The sequence below is a fragment of the Aythya ferina genome, assembly GCF_964211825.1.
Source record: "Aythya ferina genome assembly, chromosome: 2".
Classification (NCBI taxonomy): Eukaryota; Metazoa; Chordata; class Aves; order Anseriformes; family Anatidae; genus Aythya; species Aythya ferina.
This window is the reverse complement of record NC_140297.1, coordinates 111351269-111371547: the sequence shown is the minus strand read 5'-3', so window position 1 is coordinate 111371547 and position 20279 is coordinate 111351269. Positions and strand designations below refer to the sequence as shown.

The window sequence follows — 20279 nt, the reverse complement described above, 5'->3', positions numbered from 1 at the left end:
TGTACCTGCACTTATGCTTGTGCTAATACACGAGAGCAAATACACAAATGTCTACCTAGAACAAAAGGCACTAGCAATCACAGGGGATAAAAGATCTGAACAACTGTATTCACTCATCCTCCCTCTCTCTCTTGACAGCTGGATACTTCTTCAGGTCAAGTATTCCTCAGATCTGTATGAATATGGCAATTCCTTTTGCCACTTCTGCTGTACAGCTTGGGCCTGGTTTACGAAAGGAAGATGTTATGAATTTATCAATACCAACTATTGGAGCCAATAAAAGACATGCAAAATACAAAGAGGAGCGCTTATGTCAGAGATGATTTAACGGCAAGCACATACTTGGGTGTGATTTAGCAGTCTCTTTTTCCTCCCCTTCCTTTTACCTGATTGTCGGATCCGTTGCAGGGTCTGCTGCACCAGGACTTCTGAGCGGGGAACGATAACGATGAAGTCTACTTTGCTGAAGTGGCCCAGGTCCAGGCTCTGATTGCCACTGTCTGCTATAGCACAAACCTGGGACAAGAGCTTTCTGGCAACCGTAAGCTGTGGCTGGTAAATTTGGAAGGTATCAACATCCAAATCTAGAGTGTGCGTGTTTGAAAAAGAAAACAAAACACAACAAGAAGCATGTTTACTTCCCCACCCCCCAACATACACGACCCTCCAAATCGCCTACCCTCTACTATGAGAAAAAAAAAGCAAAAGAATCACTCACCAGAATAAATCCTACCACTCTGGAAAGCTGGGTACATACCTCAAATGTCAACTTCCTCTTTTTAATCAAAGTGTGATTATCTGTCAGATGACCTCAGGGACAGAACTGCCCATTTTTAAGCGCTTTAAGTGTTTCTGAGCATTTTTAAGCATACTTTTAAGCATATTTCAGGAGCTTCCCTCTCCCACTCCTGCCAGGAGAACCAGCTGAGGCTATGGTGCTCAGGGCACCACGGGAGGAGAGCCACCACACCTATGAACCTGAGGAAACTGAGCCTGCCTTGATAATCCTGCCAAGGAGATTCTAGCAGGGCAGCAGGAAGCTAGGAGTTCATTTGTACATCAGGTCTTGATGTACAAATTCATTTGTACATCTCGGATTTCTTGAGCCCCATTCTATGTAAGCATTGAGATAGCCATGGGTCTATCTGTCTTATCCTTACATATACTACAAAGGGAAGATAAGCAATACACTTATGAAATAAAACTCAATTATTTTTTGGGAGGAGAGCATTTATTTGTTTGGAGGTTTCTTAATTTTTAACAAAATCTGAGTCTCAGATTTAACTGAGCTTAATAAGTGTCAATATACTACTTGCAGAGAACTGGGGGACTGGACTTTTTATAGGCACGTAGCAGAACATTCCTGTTTCCTGCAAGAAAAAGCATGTTCCTGTTTTCAGTATTTCCAGTAGGCAATTTCTATGCCTGACAATCCATGTTTAACTAGCCCCTGAACGTTTTCAGCTTGCAGGTTACCAACAGTAAAATAGGATTTACCATAATCCCATTACAGTTTTTCTTTCCATCAGTTTTTCTGCTGGGTTAAATCCTGATGAACAGTGTTTATCATTAAAAAATAAAATAAAATATAAAATAAAATAAAATAAAATAAAATAAAATAAAATAAAATAAAATAAAATTAAATTAAATTAAATTAAATTAAATAAAATTAAATTAAAATAAAAATCCAGACCTAATACAAATTTAATACACTAGAACAACAGTTGTTTTTTCAAGTAACAAACCACTTTAAAAAGTGTTATAATTTACATGAAAACTTGAGGTTATTTGGGGATGGTTGGACTAGATGATCCTGGAGGTCTTCTCCAACCATAATGATTCTACATTAGTTTTACAAAGATGTACGTGTGTTCATGTGTGCACTTATCTCCTGTTCAGACCTGCTTCATTCCTGTGGATCTACTTTGGGAGAAAGGTCCCACTCACTGCCCAGGAGGCTTACCTCCCCTTTTTTTTATTCAGGCAGATTCCCTGTAGTCATTGTATGGCCATATTTTAAAGACAAAACTAGCCCAAAATAATAGTTTTGAAAAAAACATGAAGGATTAAAAAATCACCACTGCACATCATTACACGGTAAGAACAAAAATAAAACAATAATAATAATTTAAAACAAAATCAAAAGATGGTTATAATTTCAAATTAATCCTGTGTGGAAGCTCAAGGCTTGTCCTTCTGGCAACCACCCTAATTGGATCTTCTGATCCATTTGCAGACTATAAACCATCTTGGTTTTGTTCAGATTTAACCCTGAGACGATTAATTTGAACTAACTAATGTGAGTCAGAAGCATACCTTTCTTTCACAGGGAAAACAAAGCTTTATTGGAGACTGAATTTGCTTTAATACTAGACCTAAAAGAATCTCAGTGTTCACAGCAGCTCAATGTATCTTCTTTTACCATTACTGTCATACGAAAAGGAAAGCGTGGTTAAAACTCCGAATAATGAAACAATTCCAAAATGGGAAAAACGATAATTAGCATTTTTAGGTAGACACTCCTAGCTCATCCACTGCACCTAAGTATCCCCATCACAGTATGCTGAATAATACATATATCAAGTAAGAAAATTATAGATTATGCTTGCCTAGCACACTCGCTCCGAGATCCTAAAACACTCTCCTCAAAAACTGGGAAGAAGTAAGCCCCAGGGCACAACTGCATAGTACATATTATTACAACTTGACATGTGGAAAGTGAGGAATATCAAAAGTTAAAACTTAGGAGGGCACCTGGGGAGAACAGCAAAGAGAACACAGTTCTCTTTGCCATGAACATAAAATTACATACCTTTTCTAGTTGTACAAGGGTGAGATGAGGCCACACTGACATCTTCTCTACTCTGCTTTGTGCAGAACAGAAGATCACGTATTTTATCTTTGAATTATAAAAGTTAGGGGGAATAAAAGTTGCTGAAGCTGCTACTGTGTTTTTCCATCCAGGAGACTGATGTATTTCTACATCCAGATGGCAATATTAATATTTGAAGGTTGGCACACTGACTACAGACTCTTCAGACTCTTCTGAGGCACATGCATTTTGACATTTAACAAACCAGTCACTTACTTCACATCTTGCATGTTAAAAAAAAATTACCTGGTTCTTGTGTAGAAACCATGGCAATCGCCTCCTGTGATGATACACACTCACTAACATCTCCATTAAAAGGAATAATGACGCTTTCCCCTCGCTGCTGTAGCATTTTCTCTAACAGCTTGTCCAAATCATCACCTAGTTAAGAATTAACAAGACCAAATTATTTGGAAGCACTTTAAGATAAATGATGTATAACATGACATACAGATGTTCTCACATGGCTGATGGCAAATCTGTGAAGGGGCAGCGGACTGGAAATAAAGAGAAGAGAGGGCTGGGAAATTTGCCAATTGAATAAACACAAAAAAAAAAGAGAGGGAGAGGGAGAGGGAGAGGGAGGGGAGAGGGAGAGGGAGAGGGAGGGGAGAGGGAGAGGGAGAGGGAGAGGGAGAGGGAGAGGGAGAGGGAGAGGGAGAGGGAGAGGGAGAGGGAGAGGGAGAGGGAGAGGGAGAGGGAGAGGGAGAGGGAGAGGGAGAGGGAGAGGAGAGGAGAGGAGAGGAGAGGAGAGGAGAGGAGAGGAGAGGAGAGGAGAGGAGAGGAGAGGAGAGGAGAGGAGAGGAGAGGAGAGGAGAGGAGAGGAGAGGAGAGGAGAGGAGAGGAGAGGAGAGGAGAGGAGAGGAGAGGAGAGGAGAGGAGAGGAGAGGAGAGGAGAGGAGAGGAGAGGAGAGGAGAGGAGAGGAGAGGAGAGGAGAGGAGAGGAGAGGAGAGGAGAGGAGAGGAGAGGAGAGGAGAGGAGAGGAGAGGAGAGGAGAGGAGAGGAGAGGAGAGGAGAGGAGAGGAGAGGAGAGGAGAGGAGAGGAGAGGAGAGGAGAGGAGAGGAGAGGAGAGGAGAGGAGAGGAGAGGAGAGGAGAGGAGAGGAGAGGAGAGGAGAGGAGAGGAGAGGAGAGGAGAGGAGAGGAGAGGAGAGGAGAGGAGAGGAGAGGAGAGGAGAGGAGAGGAGAGGAGAGGAGAGGAGAGGAGAGGGGATTAATAATTTCAGTTCTGTGCCTTTACAGCTAATGGTGACATCTGATGATGTCAGATGTTACAAAGAAACACACTAGAAAACAACTTCTAATACCTGTGCTAAAAGTGCAAACAAAGAATGATGCCCTCCTGTCAAATTCAGCAGTCCAAACAGTGCTAAAAATGTTTTGTCACAAGAGGAATAATTCCCACTGCACAGGTGAAGGCTGAGTACTTCTTTACGCTCACTTCATGAAGGGAAAGAAAAGATACTTCACAGTGAAAAAGGGAAAACTGTATTCATGTGTGATTTAACTGCTGAACAGAAGGGAACACTGACCCCCCCAAAAAATGACACAATCCCTGTCTTTGCTGGAACTTCTGTTTGTTAGGATCACTTACCTAAAGATGTGTTTTTGAAATGTGATGCCAGGAAACTAACTTTCCCTGTGATGAGCTCATAACTAATCTCTTTCAAAAATTCACTGGTGGTAAGCATGCTTTCTGCAAGTGCTCTAGATTGATATTGACCTGGAGAGGAGGGGAAAAAAAGCAAGATCAGTCTTTAACACAGCGCACTGTGAACGCAACGTTTTCATCCTAGAGGTAATGGGCATGCCGATGTTCAGTTATGGATCTCCACTGCCTTTACCCAACACCCTGGGAGAGAATCTCACACCTATTTTGCTAGAGACAGGAGAAACCTGTCTAGCACATTGTTTGCCAGCCATTGTCCATAGGTTTGCACACTTGAGTGACAAATGATATGCAAAATAAATGTCTGTACCTTAGATGGAGTGGAGGATTTTGGTTAAATATGAAAAAGTAATTATCCCAAGTATAGAAGAAGAAAGAACATTACTAATTTATATGAAGAATCTGAAAATCAACATGGTAAAAAGGATAAAAAGCATATTCTGTTTTACAGTGATCTGCAGAAGACTGTGGTCTATCCAGTACCCATCACGTAAGATAGCACAGCTGTTACATGAAACAGAGGACAGACAGATTCATTTGCCACTGGGTCACTCCAAGATATTTTCTACGAAGCCAAGCCAAGATATTTTCTAAGAAGGTATTTTCTAAGAAGCCATTCTCTCAATTCTCTCAAGAAGCCATAAAGACTTCTTGATATGCACAGTTGGTTTTTTAGGTCCTCGTGGACATCAGTACTCCAAGTCTCGATGAAGGAACAGTGAACATTGCAGAGCAAAAATATGAAGGAGAGTAAAAATTTTAAAAAGGATGTAAAAGCTGGAAATTTCAAAGCTGGAACAACATCTTGAGAAATTGCATTCTGCAAATTTCCATTAAGACTCACAGTGTACTGCAAATGCACTTACCCAGGACTACCACGCAGAATTCATTTCCTCGTATCTTTGATGCGCAAATGGCAACTACGTAATCCGGGAGCTTCTGATGATGTTTCATTTCATTCAGAGACCTCAAGGTCTCCGAGATGCCCTCTGCCAGCGAGTTCTGGGTAACGACCACGTGCACGAGGTCCCGGGACACACTAGCAATTAACCTAGCAAGCCAAGGGAGCTGACCTGGCGACACAGAGATGCACTGTGCACTTATCTGCAAGGATCGCTCTCTCAGAGTGAACTCCTGCATAGCTTTCAACATGATCTGCTCAAATTCTTCCCTCAGGGGTATCTGGTCAGGACCTACGTGAAAAACAAAGAGGAGAACAGTATCTCATATCAAAATGTTACTGAACCAGGATTAATCTCTTGTCTGTCTTGATGTGACAAGCTCTTTCACTCTATTTTTTACATGTAAAAACCCTTTTCCTCATCATGCATACACATAAACTAAGTACAGATACAAGCAAACAGGTTTAACCTCTTCTTTTACGGTTTAATGTAGCAAATTTTCAAACTTCTAATTTTAAGAAGCACAGGTACACACAACTTTAAATCTGCAGTCCTCAGAGTTTGTAAACTGTGTTGTGAACCTCAACTGGAAAATCGAAATAGAAGCTATCCTATCTTAGTATCAGTCCCCCAGCTCAGCTTTAAATAAGATTTTGTTCAGTAAGATTTATCTCATGGTCAAAGACACTCAGGAACCTATGAAGAATATTCATGAATGCAGAGCAAAAAGTAACCATAGTTTAAATTGCCAAGATCCCATGGCAGTGCCAAAGCAGAGAGCTTCACACTTCAGCAGTTTGCTTTTCTATGACAAAAAAAAAGGGAGTTAAATACCAGTGATATGTGAAATGCTGTTGGTTTTTTTGTTTGTTTGTTTGTTTGTTTGCATGTTGTCTTTCAGGGCCAAAGAAAAGAAACAAAGTGAGCAGTGAAAAAAGGAAGCAGAAAAATTGTGTGAGAAGCAGGGCAGGGAATGGGTAAATAAACCAAGTGTGCAATACGCAAAATTGCTGCGGGTTGTCATTTTGCCTTTTTGAGAAGTAAATATGGAGAGAGTCATCACCCAATTACCATAGGATGGCAGGACAGCTATAGATTTCTAAAGGCAAGGCTGTTCACATTTTTGCTGCGAAGTTCTGATTATTTAATGCATGGACACGATGGCCTACAAGGCATTGGTGAGAGTTATGGGTATAGCTCTGTATTTCTAATGATCTTTTTGGGAAATATATTTTCTCTTCCTTTCTAAGGTGATGATTTGTAAGAGAAAAACTTTTCAAAATAAAGTTAGTTATCAGAAGGGCACTGATAAGGGAATATGCTGAAATTGGCACCGTGCTTAATACCACAGTTGACTCGTGGCAGTCTTTCCCCACAGCAATTATCCAGAAAAACAAAGGAAGTGAGATCGTCTGGGATGAAAGACAAAATGAGCAATATTTGGTGACAAACAGTTTCATAAATACAGAACAGGTATCAGTCAAAGTTAAAAGAGAGGATCTGATAGCTTCTCTGCAGAAATGAGTATACAAAGGGATCGTCTTCACTTCAGAAAATGAAACTACCAAGGAATAATACCATATAAAATCACGTATGGCAAATACAGGAACTTGAGGTACAAAAATAAAGCTTGAGAATACTTCACTATGAATGCTGTCAAAGTTAACAAACGCGAAATCCAAGTAAGCAAAGGCACTAGGCTGTAAAAAGCACTGAAATCAAATATTCCTTGATAGTTTTTTAGTTATTCCTTTATCAGTCAATGGAATTTACAGCAACACTATGGCTCACAGTCACAGCTTGAGCTGGGAATAGTCTTCATAGTAGGTTTAAAATGGAAGTATCAAAGACATACTTATTTTGTTTGCTTTGATTTGTAGCGTCACTGTGAGATTGCTCAGAAAACGTAAACGCATACAAAAATATTTTGCACAAGTAGTGAGATCTGAAAAAATTAGGCAAGGCTCAGGCTGTGTCGTTCTTCTGTCTGCTTTTTTGATCTTTGCCCTTATCTTATGCTTTTGGAATATATTCTGGAAGTAATAATAGCTTTTAGCCCTACTTACTCAAGAAAGAGGCTCACATGAATAAACTGCTAATTTATGTGTGCAATTTGTCTTTTCTCCTCGTCAAAAAGCTTTGGAACATGACTGCCCTCCATCTTTAACCTGCTTTGATTATACAATATGGGATAAAGGCTACAACTGTCAGGATTCAAACAGCTTGAAGTTTGGAGCAAGATGAAAACCTGTGCCATGCTTTGATCCCCGTGTTCTTCAAAACGTATTTACTTTGCCCCCTCATTTCATCTCGCACTCCACATATGTCCAAGAGGAAAACTGCTCAGCTTTCAACAGCTAGTACCCAAAGCCAAACTCAACACCTGCTATAATATGGGAACTTCTTTATGCTGAAGGCACAGTGCTTCCTAGACATAGCTCAGCTAAGCTCCAGAAGCTTTGAACAAGGCCTGCTCTAGCTTGCAGCGAAGACAGACTGAACATCCCCTTAAGGCTGGATTTGCTTATGGAATGTGCTTCACTGGCTCCAGGAGATTCAATAAATCATCTATTTTTAATTGGAAATGCTGTACCAGCTTGCTGCACGATTCCCTGAAGGAAATTTGCAAGCTGCCTCTATCAATCCAGAACTGTGTGAGGCAGCTCGTTTTAAAATGCAACCTCTACAAACTTTCCACACCGAGGATAAAAAACTCAAAATAACAAAATTAAGCCCACTGAGAGAAGAGCAAGAGAAAAACATTCAGCCAGTAAATAAAAGAAACACTTTGTCTGTTCCAACCTGGCATACAATGGACTATTAAGGGCATTTCCCAGCAGAGAATGATAAATAAAGCAAACAGGTCACGGAGGGCATTGCAACACAGAAGATAGCCTCCTTCCTGTCTATAACACTTCTGCATCAGCAGAGAACAGCAAAGCAGAAGAACACAGGGGTTAAACCTAGGCAGAGTGCATTTACTCCCCAAATTATAGTGTTATCACCAGCTGTACTTTTGAAATGTCTGTATGTTTCAAACCATTATGTATTACAGATGCCCAAACAGAAATCCAATTGAGGAAAAGCAGCGTGATCCTCACAAAAGTTACTTCACACTCCTGTATAATAAACAATATCTTTTCAAATACTGAAGTTAAGAAATAGACTGCTGTGAGAAGCTTCCTAAAGCTGTCCTGCAATATTCTTTGACTTCTAAATCTTTACTGTTAACATTGTTGTATTTTACCCTAAGGTAGGGAAAAATGGACCTGTAATGAGAGGAAGAAAACGTGCTTTGCTCTCAAACTTGCAAAGGATCCGTTTCAAATACATTTGCAAGAATGAGATATTCATTGAATAACTTGCCTAAGTCTGAAAAACAAATGTGGTTTTCATGTAAACGGTGCTGTCACCAAAACAATGATGACCATCACACATCTGCTGGCATCTGTCACGAAACTGAATAAAACAGAACGAAACTGAATAAAACAGACTGAGAGTCCTTAGAAAGAGCTGTGATAACTGATGGTTTGATACCCTAAGCAAATGAGTTATCTGCATTGCAAATGAGGAGCCATTTTCACAGAGGTGACCTGGTCAATCCCCATATGGAGAGCAGAAGCAGTATCAGTTCTTAAGTTCGCTTCTTCAGTCAGATGTTCAAAGGAGCAAAGTCACACACACTAGATGGAGCCACTTACCTCTCCCAGGCACAAAAAAAAAAAAAAAAAAAAAGACAGAAAATTGGCTCAGAAACAGAAATAAAAAGGGTGGGGAGAAAAAAGACAGTAAGAAATAAAAACTGAAGTGCTTAGGACAAGCTGCTTACCTAGTTGGACAAGATACTGAATAGTTAAAAGTATCATGTTCTCCACACTTAGCAGCTGACTGCTGGTCAAACCCAGGAGATCCAGATCCTTGTTTTCCAGCTGTGGAATCTTGTAGCAATTCACCAGTAAGGGACTCACAACAATATCACCGACATTTCCATAGAAATAAGGTAAAGTGCCATAACCTTTCATAAACAAAACAAACAAACAAGTGAAAAACACAGAAATTGACAAGATAATCCATTACATGAAGTCTTGCACAACATAAACGTTTCCAAACTTCTCCTAAATGTTACCTTGAAAAACATCCTGCATCACTGGCCACTCCTGACATTATAATTTCATATAAAGGAAGTGAAATAGGCCACTGCTCCTTTGCTGTTTTTTTAAAAACAAGTGATCACAAAGATGTGCAAAAGCTATGGATAACTGCATACCATCGGGATAATAATTATTTTTATCCAAATACAGATGAGAATAATATCTGTTTGGGCCTTAACCTGACCTTTAGATACATATTCTCCATAATAGAGTGTACAAAACCCAAAAATCAATGGAAGGAAAAGAACATTGATCTTAACATTATGAAAACAGCATCAGTAACATTAGAATTGATTCAGCTACCTCAGTATCGCCGTGATTAATTGCATTTTTTTCCATGTTTATGTTCTGTTTTCATACACAGGCTAAATAAACATCAACAACTAAGCATGCTGTTCTGTAAGGCAAAGCGTATGAAAACAGGCTAACTCTTCTTTTCCTTGAGAATGTTTTCCTTTAAAAAAAAAAAAATTTCCACGCAGATTTTGCCAAACCCATCCATTTGGGTACATCTGGTTCTGTACTATTAATAGGACACTGCTTCTCAGGGACACTAACATTTAGCCTAGCTGAGGACTTCATTGGCAACTCTCCAAGAGCCTAAGGGCTGCATTCAATTTGCACTTAAGCTGATAACTGCAGACACCCTCATCTTTAATAACGAAGCGTCTCTCTGAAAACATTAAAGCACCATGCTAGAACTTCAGAATACGCTTCCAGAAAAAAAAAAGACTAAGCCAAACAAACCAAACGAAGTGTAACCCAAGCCTCGAGGGTTTCACTAGCGTAGATGGCCCTCTTAGTTCTTTTGAAATTGCTTGTATTAGGATTATCTCTGTAAGTGAGGACTCTGAGAACTTCTCTGTGTCTTCATGAATGATGAATTATTCCATGGACTGTATTGACAGGCGTTTTCTCTTAACACTAAAGCTACTTTATACAAGCAGCTGTATCATGCTGGACTGAAAAGGGATTTAAAGAGTTAAAAAAAAAAAATCACTCCTCAACATTTTGGCAGTACTGGCCAAACCATTTTTGTTATATATTATGCCCTTATTGCTTAGCTTGAAAAGGATATTCACATCACAAATCATACTTTTGAAGTAAAAGCCAATGTCTTTCTCAGGGTTAACAATGTGCTTCATAGAGCTAAAGAATTTTAAAAGCCTGATCTGTTATCTCAGTCACTTACAATAACGATGGACTATAAAAGACAAAAAGTTAGTACGATTCACTTCTGATTAGCCAGGATGTATCAGTTTTCTGGTTCTCATGCAGAATCCCTGGGCTTCAAGATCTGGATAATACATGCTACAGGAAATATTTTCTTGTTTTGCAAGTTGTTTACACTGGGAAGCTATTTTCATTACATGGAAATATTTCTATTCTTGGATTTTACAAAAATGTTATCTGTACAAAATTTCAGTTTGGCCAGAGGTTTTGCATCAATTTGACCTCGTCATGACCCGTTTGCAAATCAGGTCCTCTCAGAAATCTCCAAACTTCCAATTTTAAGTGTTGAGCAACTAAGTAAACTATCCATGACAAACCGATTACATACTGTACCAAATGTCAGAACCAACAAAAAGAAACCAAAAAACAAAACAAAACAAAACAAAAAAACACCACCAAAAACCTTTCTCTTAGGGGAGCATGCATTTGTTCAAAATGCAGGATTTGACTCCCCAGTGTCAGACTTACCTATCAGAATCACTGGTCTGACTCCCGAGTTATTCAGCAGGTTTTCAGGAACTATTACAGTCTCCCCTGCCAGGATGGGTTGAGGCTGTAAAATTCCAGTTAACATGGATTGAGGAACTGGGACTGACAAAAGAGGCTCTATAAAATAAAGAAAAGAGAAGCTTCCATTACTAAAAGGCTCATACTGTGATTTGGCCGTATGAACAAATAAAAAATAAATAAATAACTCCAGATCACAAACTGTAATAAAATTCAAGAGGCCTCTGCATTTCCTGCTATAGTTTTAAGGAATTTAAATTAAGAGCCTATACCCTCCTGTAGACCCACCCCTAAAATAAAACTGTTTCTGGCCACTGTATTGTTGGTGGGAACGAGGGAGGAAAACACAAGGTTGAATATGCATCTTCAAACAAAGCCAAGTACTAAGCCAAGAGGCCACCTCTAAGACAGCGGCTACCTCTCAATAATACCTGTCAAGAAAAGGGAAGCGACTGCTCTGACTTCTGGCCTAGAACATGCGTAGCTAGGAAAGAAAACACAAGCCAAAATCTCAAAGATGTCCTTAGACAGTTGTTGGAAGGATAATAAATAAATAAATAAATAAATAAATAAATAAATAAATAAATAAATAAAAGGCTTTAGGCATGAAAGTGCAAAAGCAGCTTTCACAAGTAAAAAGAAACAAAATGCAAAAACGTGTCATCTGTTATCAGGTTTCGGTGTGAGGCCTCCTTCAGAAGTTTCTCAGGCTTCGTTTGGTTGTTTGTAACAGATTTTTCAAACAATGCTATCTCCAGAAGACATCAGAGGCAGCATGAATAAATGTATGCATGCATACATTTTAGCTGTGGAAATAGCTGTGATTGATTGGAGTTGCTCAAGCAGGCAGGCCTACACTAACTACCACGTAACCCTTCTTCCCGTGATAAATATCTCTGCAAGTCAGTTCCAAAACATCCCAAACGCAAATCCTCCAAAGCAGAGTTAAGAACATATTGTGCATGATGACAAACATGTTTGTTTTTGTGTTTTTTTTTTTTTTTATCCTTGGGTGTTTATTCTCCTATTCTATAGAGAGATCAGTAAGCAATTGTACGTTCCCCTTTACCAACTATTCTGAAACTCACAACTGCAAAGCCCATAAATAGGGAACAGTTTCATTAGTAGTTACGCATAAAGAGATACCTACATGCACGTTGATGACTATTCACACGTATTTATATTTAATCCTATTTCACATCATGCTATCACACATCCCTTCTAGATGTGTCTATCCCTTTTCCATACATATGAGCTATTTGGTCTCATAAACTTTAGCCTTCTAAGCAAAGATGACCTAGGGAACATCAGTGTCCTTTCTTAAGCCAGAATTACACAAAGGCATTTTTCCTACACCAGAACTGAGTGTGCTGTTTCTGTAGCATGCCACACCAGGTAAGAGATGATATATTCAAGTAGAAGGCTAATGGAAATCCTTTAAATGTTCGAGTAGAAGGATAATGGAAACCCATTAAATATGTTCATATATACACACACCTGCACAATTGCAGAAGAACTGAGCTATCTTTGGGGAATTTAGGTGTAGATCCTTATAATTTTCATCCTCCTTTTTCTCTCTCCCCCAGGAGTTTCACCTTCCCAATGTACCAGCTGAGATTACAGAAACAATTGTGTGCTTTTCTGGGTCACATGAAAAACTCTCCACGGTGCCCTTAACTACTTCAGCAAGCTCTGTTATGTTTTCTGTGCAACCCTTAAGAGAAGGAGCACAGGGCTACTGATCTGGCTGAGAATAGTTTTTTTTTTTATTTTTTTTTTTATTTTTTTTTTTGACAAATATCTGTATCATTCAAGTTTTACCTGTTCTAGTTGAGGGCCGAATTGCAGGAACAGGTACCGCTAAGCCAGGAGGAGGGACTGGGGAGCCAGGAGACCATCCCCGGTGACGTTTCTTTGGTGGTCCAGAACTGGACATTGATGCTGTGAAAAAAAAAAAAAAAAAAAAAAAAAGGCAAAAATAATCCTAAGTGCTGTTCTTCCAGACTCCAGCCCACATTTCCATTTCACCGTGGTGTTGAGCTGGTTTCACACTACAGAGTTCCAGAGGTTTACACCCAGCCTTACATGAAGGCAGACTATGATGTGAGAAATGCTTCTACCTGTGTCAAAAACTACAGCGTTGTCATTAGCAGTCATGCCAGACACCAAAAGGATCTGTAAAGACTGAATTGCTCAGCTTTCTTGTTTTTTGAAGAAAAACAAGATCACGAATTTCAGGTTCAACAGCCAGTGCAGCTTAAAAGGGACACAGAGCAGAGGTTTTCTTTACCTTGGTCTCCAGCTGCACAGCCAGGGATAGGAGAGGTCAAGTGAGGCATTGGCCGAGCGACTGCAGAACTCAATACATTATTTCTTCCTCCATTAGCGTTTCCATTAGCAACATCAGTGGCACGCAGTGAAAGAGGAGCTGAGTATAATAAAATACAGAGTGTGTGGCTTGAGACAATCTTGAAAACAAACAAACAAAATAATACAGCAGCATGCAGACACAAAAGAACAGGGCAAGATGCACGACTGAAAGAAACCCACTCCAGGGAAAGCATGAAGAGTACTTGGCAGAGAATAATTTGGACACACGCTGCAAAATCCTAACCTTGAAACAAGTTCTCCACATTTGAAGGCAGAGAGAATAGGATGAAGAAAAAATCCCCAATCCAACAGAATAAAAAAAAAAATACATACAGAGAAAAATCACTGGGATGCTTACGATACATTTTTAGACACTGAAAATTTTAAAAAGTGCTCGTCATGAATTTGTTTTATAAAGATTTCTAAACCTCTCTGGTGCATCTTTGTATTTTCTCCCAGTTGTCCGTGTGCCATGCACACTGAGTCACTCCAGGGCTCTCGTCTGGAGCCTTAGAAATGGAGACTGGGCAGGCAAAAGAGGACAGGCTGCTGTGAAGTGCACACGCTCTGAGTGTTACTGAGGCAAACCATAATTCATTCTGCTACCTCTGCCTAAGACAATCCTCCAGCCCCAGCCGGCCTGACACCCTGGCAGGCCCCACTATATCCAGATCACAAAATGAAACTACAAAAACAGAGGATCACAAAAAGTTATCTTCACACTTCTGAGCCCCTTCTTATTCTTTTTCAGAGTTTCATATTTATTTTTTTTTTCAACAACAAATGGCATAAACTGCCTAGAGTGGACGTGGATCCCAGTAGGGAGCATGGCTCCTTTCCATATCCGCCAGCTCCACTGTGAGTTAGCTCCCAAGAAGATTTCCAGGGGCAACAGCAGGAGATGGTGCAGCAGCCTGCTGATGTTGGCTGCAGCAGAGAGCCTGAGATAATGGTATTGTGCTTAGTACACTCTAACGTGGAAGTTGAAATGGTGGGAAGTAATTTCTGTGCGTGATAAATTCTCTTACTCAGATACAGCAGGGAGAAGCACTAGTTTCATTTACCTGAAAGCCTCATTTTCTGCTATTTTGCACAAAACTATGTTAATGATTTATTTGACACAGGTACATTCATTAAGTCCAACAAAGTAATATGCATATATAGCAACGTATATTGTAGAAAACAGCAAATAGAGAATCACAGAATCATTAAGGTTAGAAGAGACCTCCAAGATCACCTGGTCCAACCACCCCCCTACCACCAATGTCCCCACTAAACCATGTCCCCAAGCGCCACGTCCAACCTTTCCATGAACACCCCCAGGGACGGCGACTCCACCACCTCCCTGGGCAACCCGTCCCAGTGCCTGGCTGAGAAATGTCTCCTCATTTCCAACCTACCCAATGTCACATGGCATTTCCTCCTAGAAGAGGCTTTTAATTTATTAACCACACAACAAAGAAATGATTAATTACAACAGCACAGATATTAAACCTCCTTAAAGCAAGACTGTATTCCACAAAACGCATCTGGATTAACTATATTCATTGCAAAAGAACAACAACTCTCAACTAATGGGGCAAGAATTAGTGGACTATCAAGAGGTGACGTTTTGGCCCTCCTAGGTATCTTAGGAAGTGCAAGAGGTATATGACATGCACTTTTATCAGAATGTCAGATCTGAAAGCCGTGGTATGGCTCTGTTTGGGGATAGTAATAGACATGGAAGATTTCTGTGCAGAGGACCTGTAGAATATGATGGTTTTAAAGAATCCTAGTGAATGCTTTCCTTTCCCTTTTCCACCAAAAAGATGATTCCTTTATTTCTTTGCTGCTAAGCAGACAATTCCCTTGGCTCTCAGTTATCCTGGAAAGCAAAGTGCTACCTGCAGCAAATGTCTTTCCTACAAGCTGTACTGACAAAGCCAAAGGTTTCACAATGTTCTTGTTCCGAGACGGGTCTTGAGTTCCACTTAAATTAATAGCAGAAGACGATTTTGCTGGACTGAACACTGAAGAATCTGAAAAATATATATATATATTCAACTAAGCAGTAATTAAAAACTGTATACATAAGTATATATGTATTGTATATACAGAAACACGCATACACATTTATCTACACATATCTGCATACAAAGCAATCAAACTATTTTACACTTAAGAGATCATTTAAGGATATCTTGTAGGAGTCGTAACCAACATTTACCGGGCACTTCTGAAGAATCTAGTAATGCACTAGACCCATGACAGATCTCTTTCACAATATTTTGCATTCACAGAACAGTTGAAATATATTGTAACTGTAGAAAGAGTTATCTCATTGCTCCTAAAAACACCCCTGTGGGATAGGCAAGTAAACGTGGTTACCCTGTGTTACAGATGAGAAAGCTGAGGCAAAGAGCTTATGTGACTTGCCCCCAGCAAGCACAGGGAATAAGCACGTGGAATAAATTGCCTAAAAGGCTGTGGAATCTCCATCACGTGAGATTTTCAAGCACAAGTTATTGAACCTCTGTCAGTCTCAGACAAGCGTGACTTAGGGCAGGAGAAAAAAAAAAAAAATCAAATATCTAAGCTCTGAAGATCACCTTGCAGCACTACTACTGTAAGGCTAGGAAAAGTGTATGCCCATTTATAAGCCCAGGTAAGAGATGAAAGGTAGCTGAGCCCAAACTCTCTGCATGAATTAACAAACAGCAACTCCTTTGAGCATTTTACCAAGGCATTAACAAATAAATAAATAATAATTACGGATGGATAAACTGAACAGCAATAAAAAAAATAATGTTTGCCCAGTATAAAAATGTAAATTGTAAAAGATTCAGAACCTCTCAGCATGTAGACCCCTGGTTAAGCACGAAGGTATTTAACATCTGCCATTTACTTCAAAGAAAAATTCAGCATTGGGATGCTGATACACCGGCAAACCCAAACTTACGACCAAGGTGGAAGAACATTACCCCAACATCTGTGCAGAAAGGAGTCTGCAAGAAGTAGGCAACGTAGGCTAAGTTCACCTACAGATGTCCAAGTAAAACAGCCAGGGAAAGAAAACAGAAGGCGAAAACCAACTGGATCTGGCAAATACATTCACCCCCGGGTGACACGCCATTTGGTGAAGGATGGGGAGGGCGTCTGCTTTGCCATATGGGATGGGGAACACACACAGAAGCCTCGGCTGAAAACCTCGTCCATGTTCACGGGACAAATGCTGAATGGCTAACACACAGACCACCAGCTCTGAGGCTTTGGAGGAAAGCACTAGTCTCTCGTTAAATACGATGCAGCAAACATGTAATGAGAAAGCTTTCCTCAAAACAAACTATCCAGAAGCTTCGGGTCAGGTTTATTTGTCTCAGTTTTTCTCCCCTTCTCTCATTCTGATGTTTTCTTGGAACTGTATCTATGAAATGAGATATGGCTGGTATATGTTTAAACATCACAACCATACCTCAGCAGGACTCTTACTAAAATTGTTTAACTTTCTATCGAAAAACCCTGTTTTCAGTTGCTTTTAAACATCCAAACTGAAGTTTTCTCTCCCACATTTCCACCTAAACCTGGATTTCTGATACTGTTGCCCTGCCAATAAAAACACATCTCTTTGTAAAAGGAGCTGTGCCTTCCCGTGCCATTTTGAAAGAGGGGTGCAGCGCTTGACTACAGTGTCGTGGCCACACTGTGCTGTCAGCTTTAATCAGGATGTTGCAAAATTCTCTTGTGCTGCAATTTCCATCATGAAATCAGCAGCTCAGTGCGGGGCTCGATGTCACTACCTGCCTACAGGTGTCGTCCTAGAATGGGGAGCCTTAACTGCTCACTCACAAAGGCAGAAAACAGAAACGGTTAAAGGGAAAAGTGGGTGTGAGTTGCCAAAAAATAAAGAAAACAATTTTGGGAAGTGACTTAACTAATAAGTACTTTGATTTTAAAACAAGAGACCATTCACCTCAGAGTACCTATGAGGAGCTAGGAGAGAAAAAGCTGCACCACCATGGGTGATGCACGACAGAATTCAGGCTACAGGAAAAAAAAAGGTGCCCTCCCCCTCCTCTGGTCACAGGGAATTCGTATGTATGAATGTGGCATTATCTTCACTAGAAGATAACCATAGGAGGAGATGAAAAGCTTTTGACAACTGTGACCTAAGAGCACAAACAGTGACACACAGAAGAGGCAGGCAGACCGAGCACTGCAAGGAGTGATAAGGAGAAAGCGGCATGTAAAAGGTGTAGCTATTAACTCGGCAGGTACAATAGAAGACAAAGCTGTGCAAATATTGTTATTTCGAATAAATAGCTTCTCATGCATCTGCGCAGGTCTCATGCCGGGATTGGGAAGCCAACGGATCATGCAGTGAAATGCAGATGTGTGTGGGTGACACTCTCCTTGCGTTTTAACAAAAGCCTGACAGCCGGGGCTGACCAGCTGGGGAAAGGGCCTCTGAACACACTGCTCAGCGATTGCAATGCCAATTTAAGAATGCATACGTTCAGGTGTTGTTTGCGACAGTTTTATAACTTTTTAATTTATTTTTATTTGTTTTAATTTTGCATGTTTTATCAAGCTGGTTTTCTTCATCTGCATTTCATACTCCTCAGGAGAAACGTATGCTGTGGTACACACATTATCAACCAGTTACAGCAACCAAAGTTTTATGTTTCTATTTTCGATTTCTCAAGGAACAGCACAGACACAAAAACATAAACCACCATAGGTAAAGCTGCAATGAAACAATGGGAACAAAAGCTCAGAGAAAGCACCTCAGCTATTTGTGATAAATAAATTAAGGATGCTGCTTTTTTTGTCAGCCAACATCTGTTTGATTTTTATTGTTTCTCCTAGATTAAGTCTGTCATTAATAGCTTCTCAGAACTAGGAAGCACGTATGAGATGCGTGCTAGTTCATGTAACTTAAAACAACTGGATGTGCAGGGGGAAATCGCTTTACTAAGCACACCCACGTGTGAAATACAATTGAAATAAAGAAACAAATAAGCAAATGCATAAATAAAAGCTGTCCCCCTCAGCCCAAAAGGAGATCTTCTTCCATTTTGAGGCAAATACCCTGGTCTATGTACTAACATCCCACTATAAATGTGTAATCCAAGTCTTTTTAGATCCCCCAAAAAATAAATAAAGTAAAAGGAAACAAGGAATCAAACAAATGAATCACAAGATCATTTAATGCTTTTTTAACTGAGTGTTCTGATGAGAGCTAAGCTCATCTTCCACCTCACCTCGGTCTTAAACCTCTCACAAAGCCAACTCTGGAAGGTATCCTCCCAGCTGTGATCCCCACATGGCTTGAAGTATAACCACCCACTTCTTTACGGCATCATCCCTCAGCCAGCAATATCTGCGGTAACTTACCACCCCCAACGGTTATCGTTACAGCACCTTCAGCTCCTACCTGTCTGAGTGAACCCTGATTTGTATCCATTAGCTGATCCGCCCTCTGGGGTCGTGGACGGTGACACCGCAGAATTTGGCTTAGCAGGGAGGCTAGCAGCAGCTGATTGCCTGCTTCTACACTCTGCAAACGAAGCAGCTACAGTACAGATTAACAAGGCCTGCCTTCCCCGGTCGGAAAGCTCAGCAACACAGGGCCGGAAGGCGACACAATGGTAAAAGCATACATCCAGCACGTACAACAAACAGCAGCAAATGGCAGCATTCGACAGAAATACAGCTCAAGCAGTTTAGTCAACTTTGTCTTCTAATTAAGCAAACCTCCCCGGGGGCCGCTGAGAGTGCCAGGCAAATAGAGACCAGATGCTGCAAGATGGCAAGGGCCCTCGGCTCTCAGCTTGCAAGGGGCTTGAAGGCATTGGACATGTCCCAGGAAACACTCAGCCACTTCTGTGGCAGAACCTTTACAAAAGCCATCATATGTTGCCCTTTAGAAGGAAAATTGTGCTGACACATGGATTCTTAGTGTGTCTCCAGAAAATCTTCAGGGAGATCCCGTCCCTGGGAGCCTCTGTCTGGATGAAAATTGAGTTGAGGGAGGAGAAAGTAACTTTAAATATCTCATATCATTCCATTTTTTTTTAAACCACGATCTAATCAGGTTTTGTTTTGAAGAGAAGAGGGTGTTTAATAGCGCTTCTCTTCCAATTAGACCTTTAATGTTAAGGAAAGGGCAAAGGGTTCCTGGATAGATGGAATCAATACGGGGATAGCGCCTATCAATGCCCATGAGATCAATAATTGGTCAATTTTCTAAACTTTTGTAGGTTCTCCAAACACTTGCAATGAGCATATAATCAAAAGCTAGCCCTGCATCTACCTCTTCCACACATTTGTGATCAGAAGGAGGTGTAAAACAGTTTCTCATGTGTGTTACCCCAACAGCATTTACCAGGTCACACACCAACCCCAAGTGCATGAACATCAGGGGTTGCAGAGAAAACATCCCCAAAGCCAGCTCTGCTCTTCTCCTGTGTATGCCAACATGCTAGCAGCTTAATTAGTGCCTGCAACCAAAACAAAATCTACATTCAGTGAAACAAAACGAAGGGTGACTCCAAATTACACTTCCTAACCAAGCAAAGATCAAGATTGTCACG

The 20279-nt window shown here is 40.5% G+C and overlaps 1 protein-coding gene across 10 annotated transcripts in view; it reads right to left on the bottom strand.

Moving 5' to 3' along the window:
• Nucleotides 1–20279, bottom strand: part of GREB1L (GREB1 like retinoic acid receptor coactivator) — a 126756-nt gene that overhangs the window by 26746 nt on the left and 79731 nt on the right. For 7 of the 10 annotated variants that reach the window (XM_084509573.1, XM_084509580.1, XM_084509575.1 and 4 more), the window contains exons 7-16: nucleotides 19121–19258; nucleotides 15591–15725; nucleotides 13625–13762; nucleotides 13156–13275; nucleotides 11296–11433; nucleotides 9273–9458; nucleotides 5408–5734; nucleotides 4467–4595; nucleotides 3119–3253; nucleotides 387–584 (exon numbers count right to left, since the gene is read on the bottom strand). In XM_084509573.1, the coding sequence (XP_084365699.1) occupies nucleotides 387–584; nucleotides 3119–3253; nucleotides 4467–4595; nucleotides 5408–5734; nucleotides 9273–9458; nucleotides 11296–11433; nucleotides 13156–13275; nucleotides 13625–13762; nucleotides 15591–15725; nucleotides 19121–19258 (1644 nt within the window). The remainder of the gene's footprint in view (nucleotides 1–386; nucleotides 585–3118; nucleotides 3254–4466; nucleotides 4596–5407; nucleotides 5735–9272; nucleotides 9459–11295; nucleotides 11434–13155; nucleotides 13276–13624; nucleotides 13763–15590; nucleotides 15726–19120; nucleotides 19259–20279) is intronic. The other 3 variants (XM_084509581.1, XM_084509582.1, XM_084509574.1) reach the window with 2 other exon arrangements.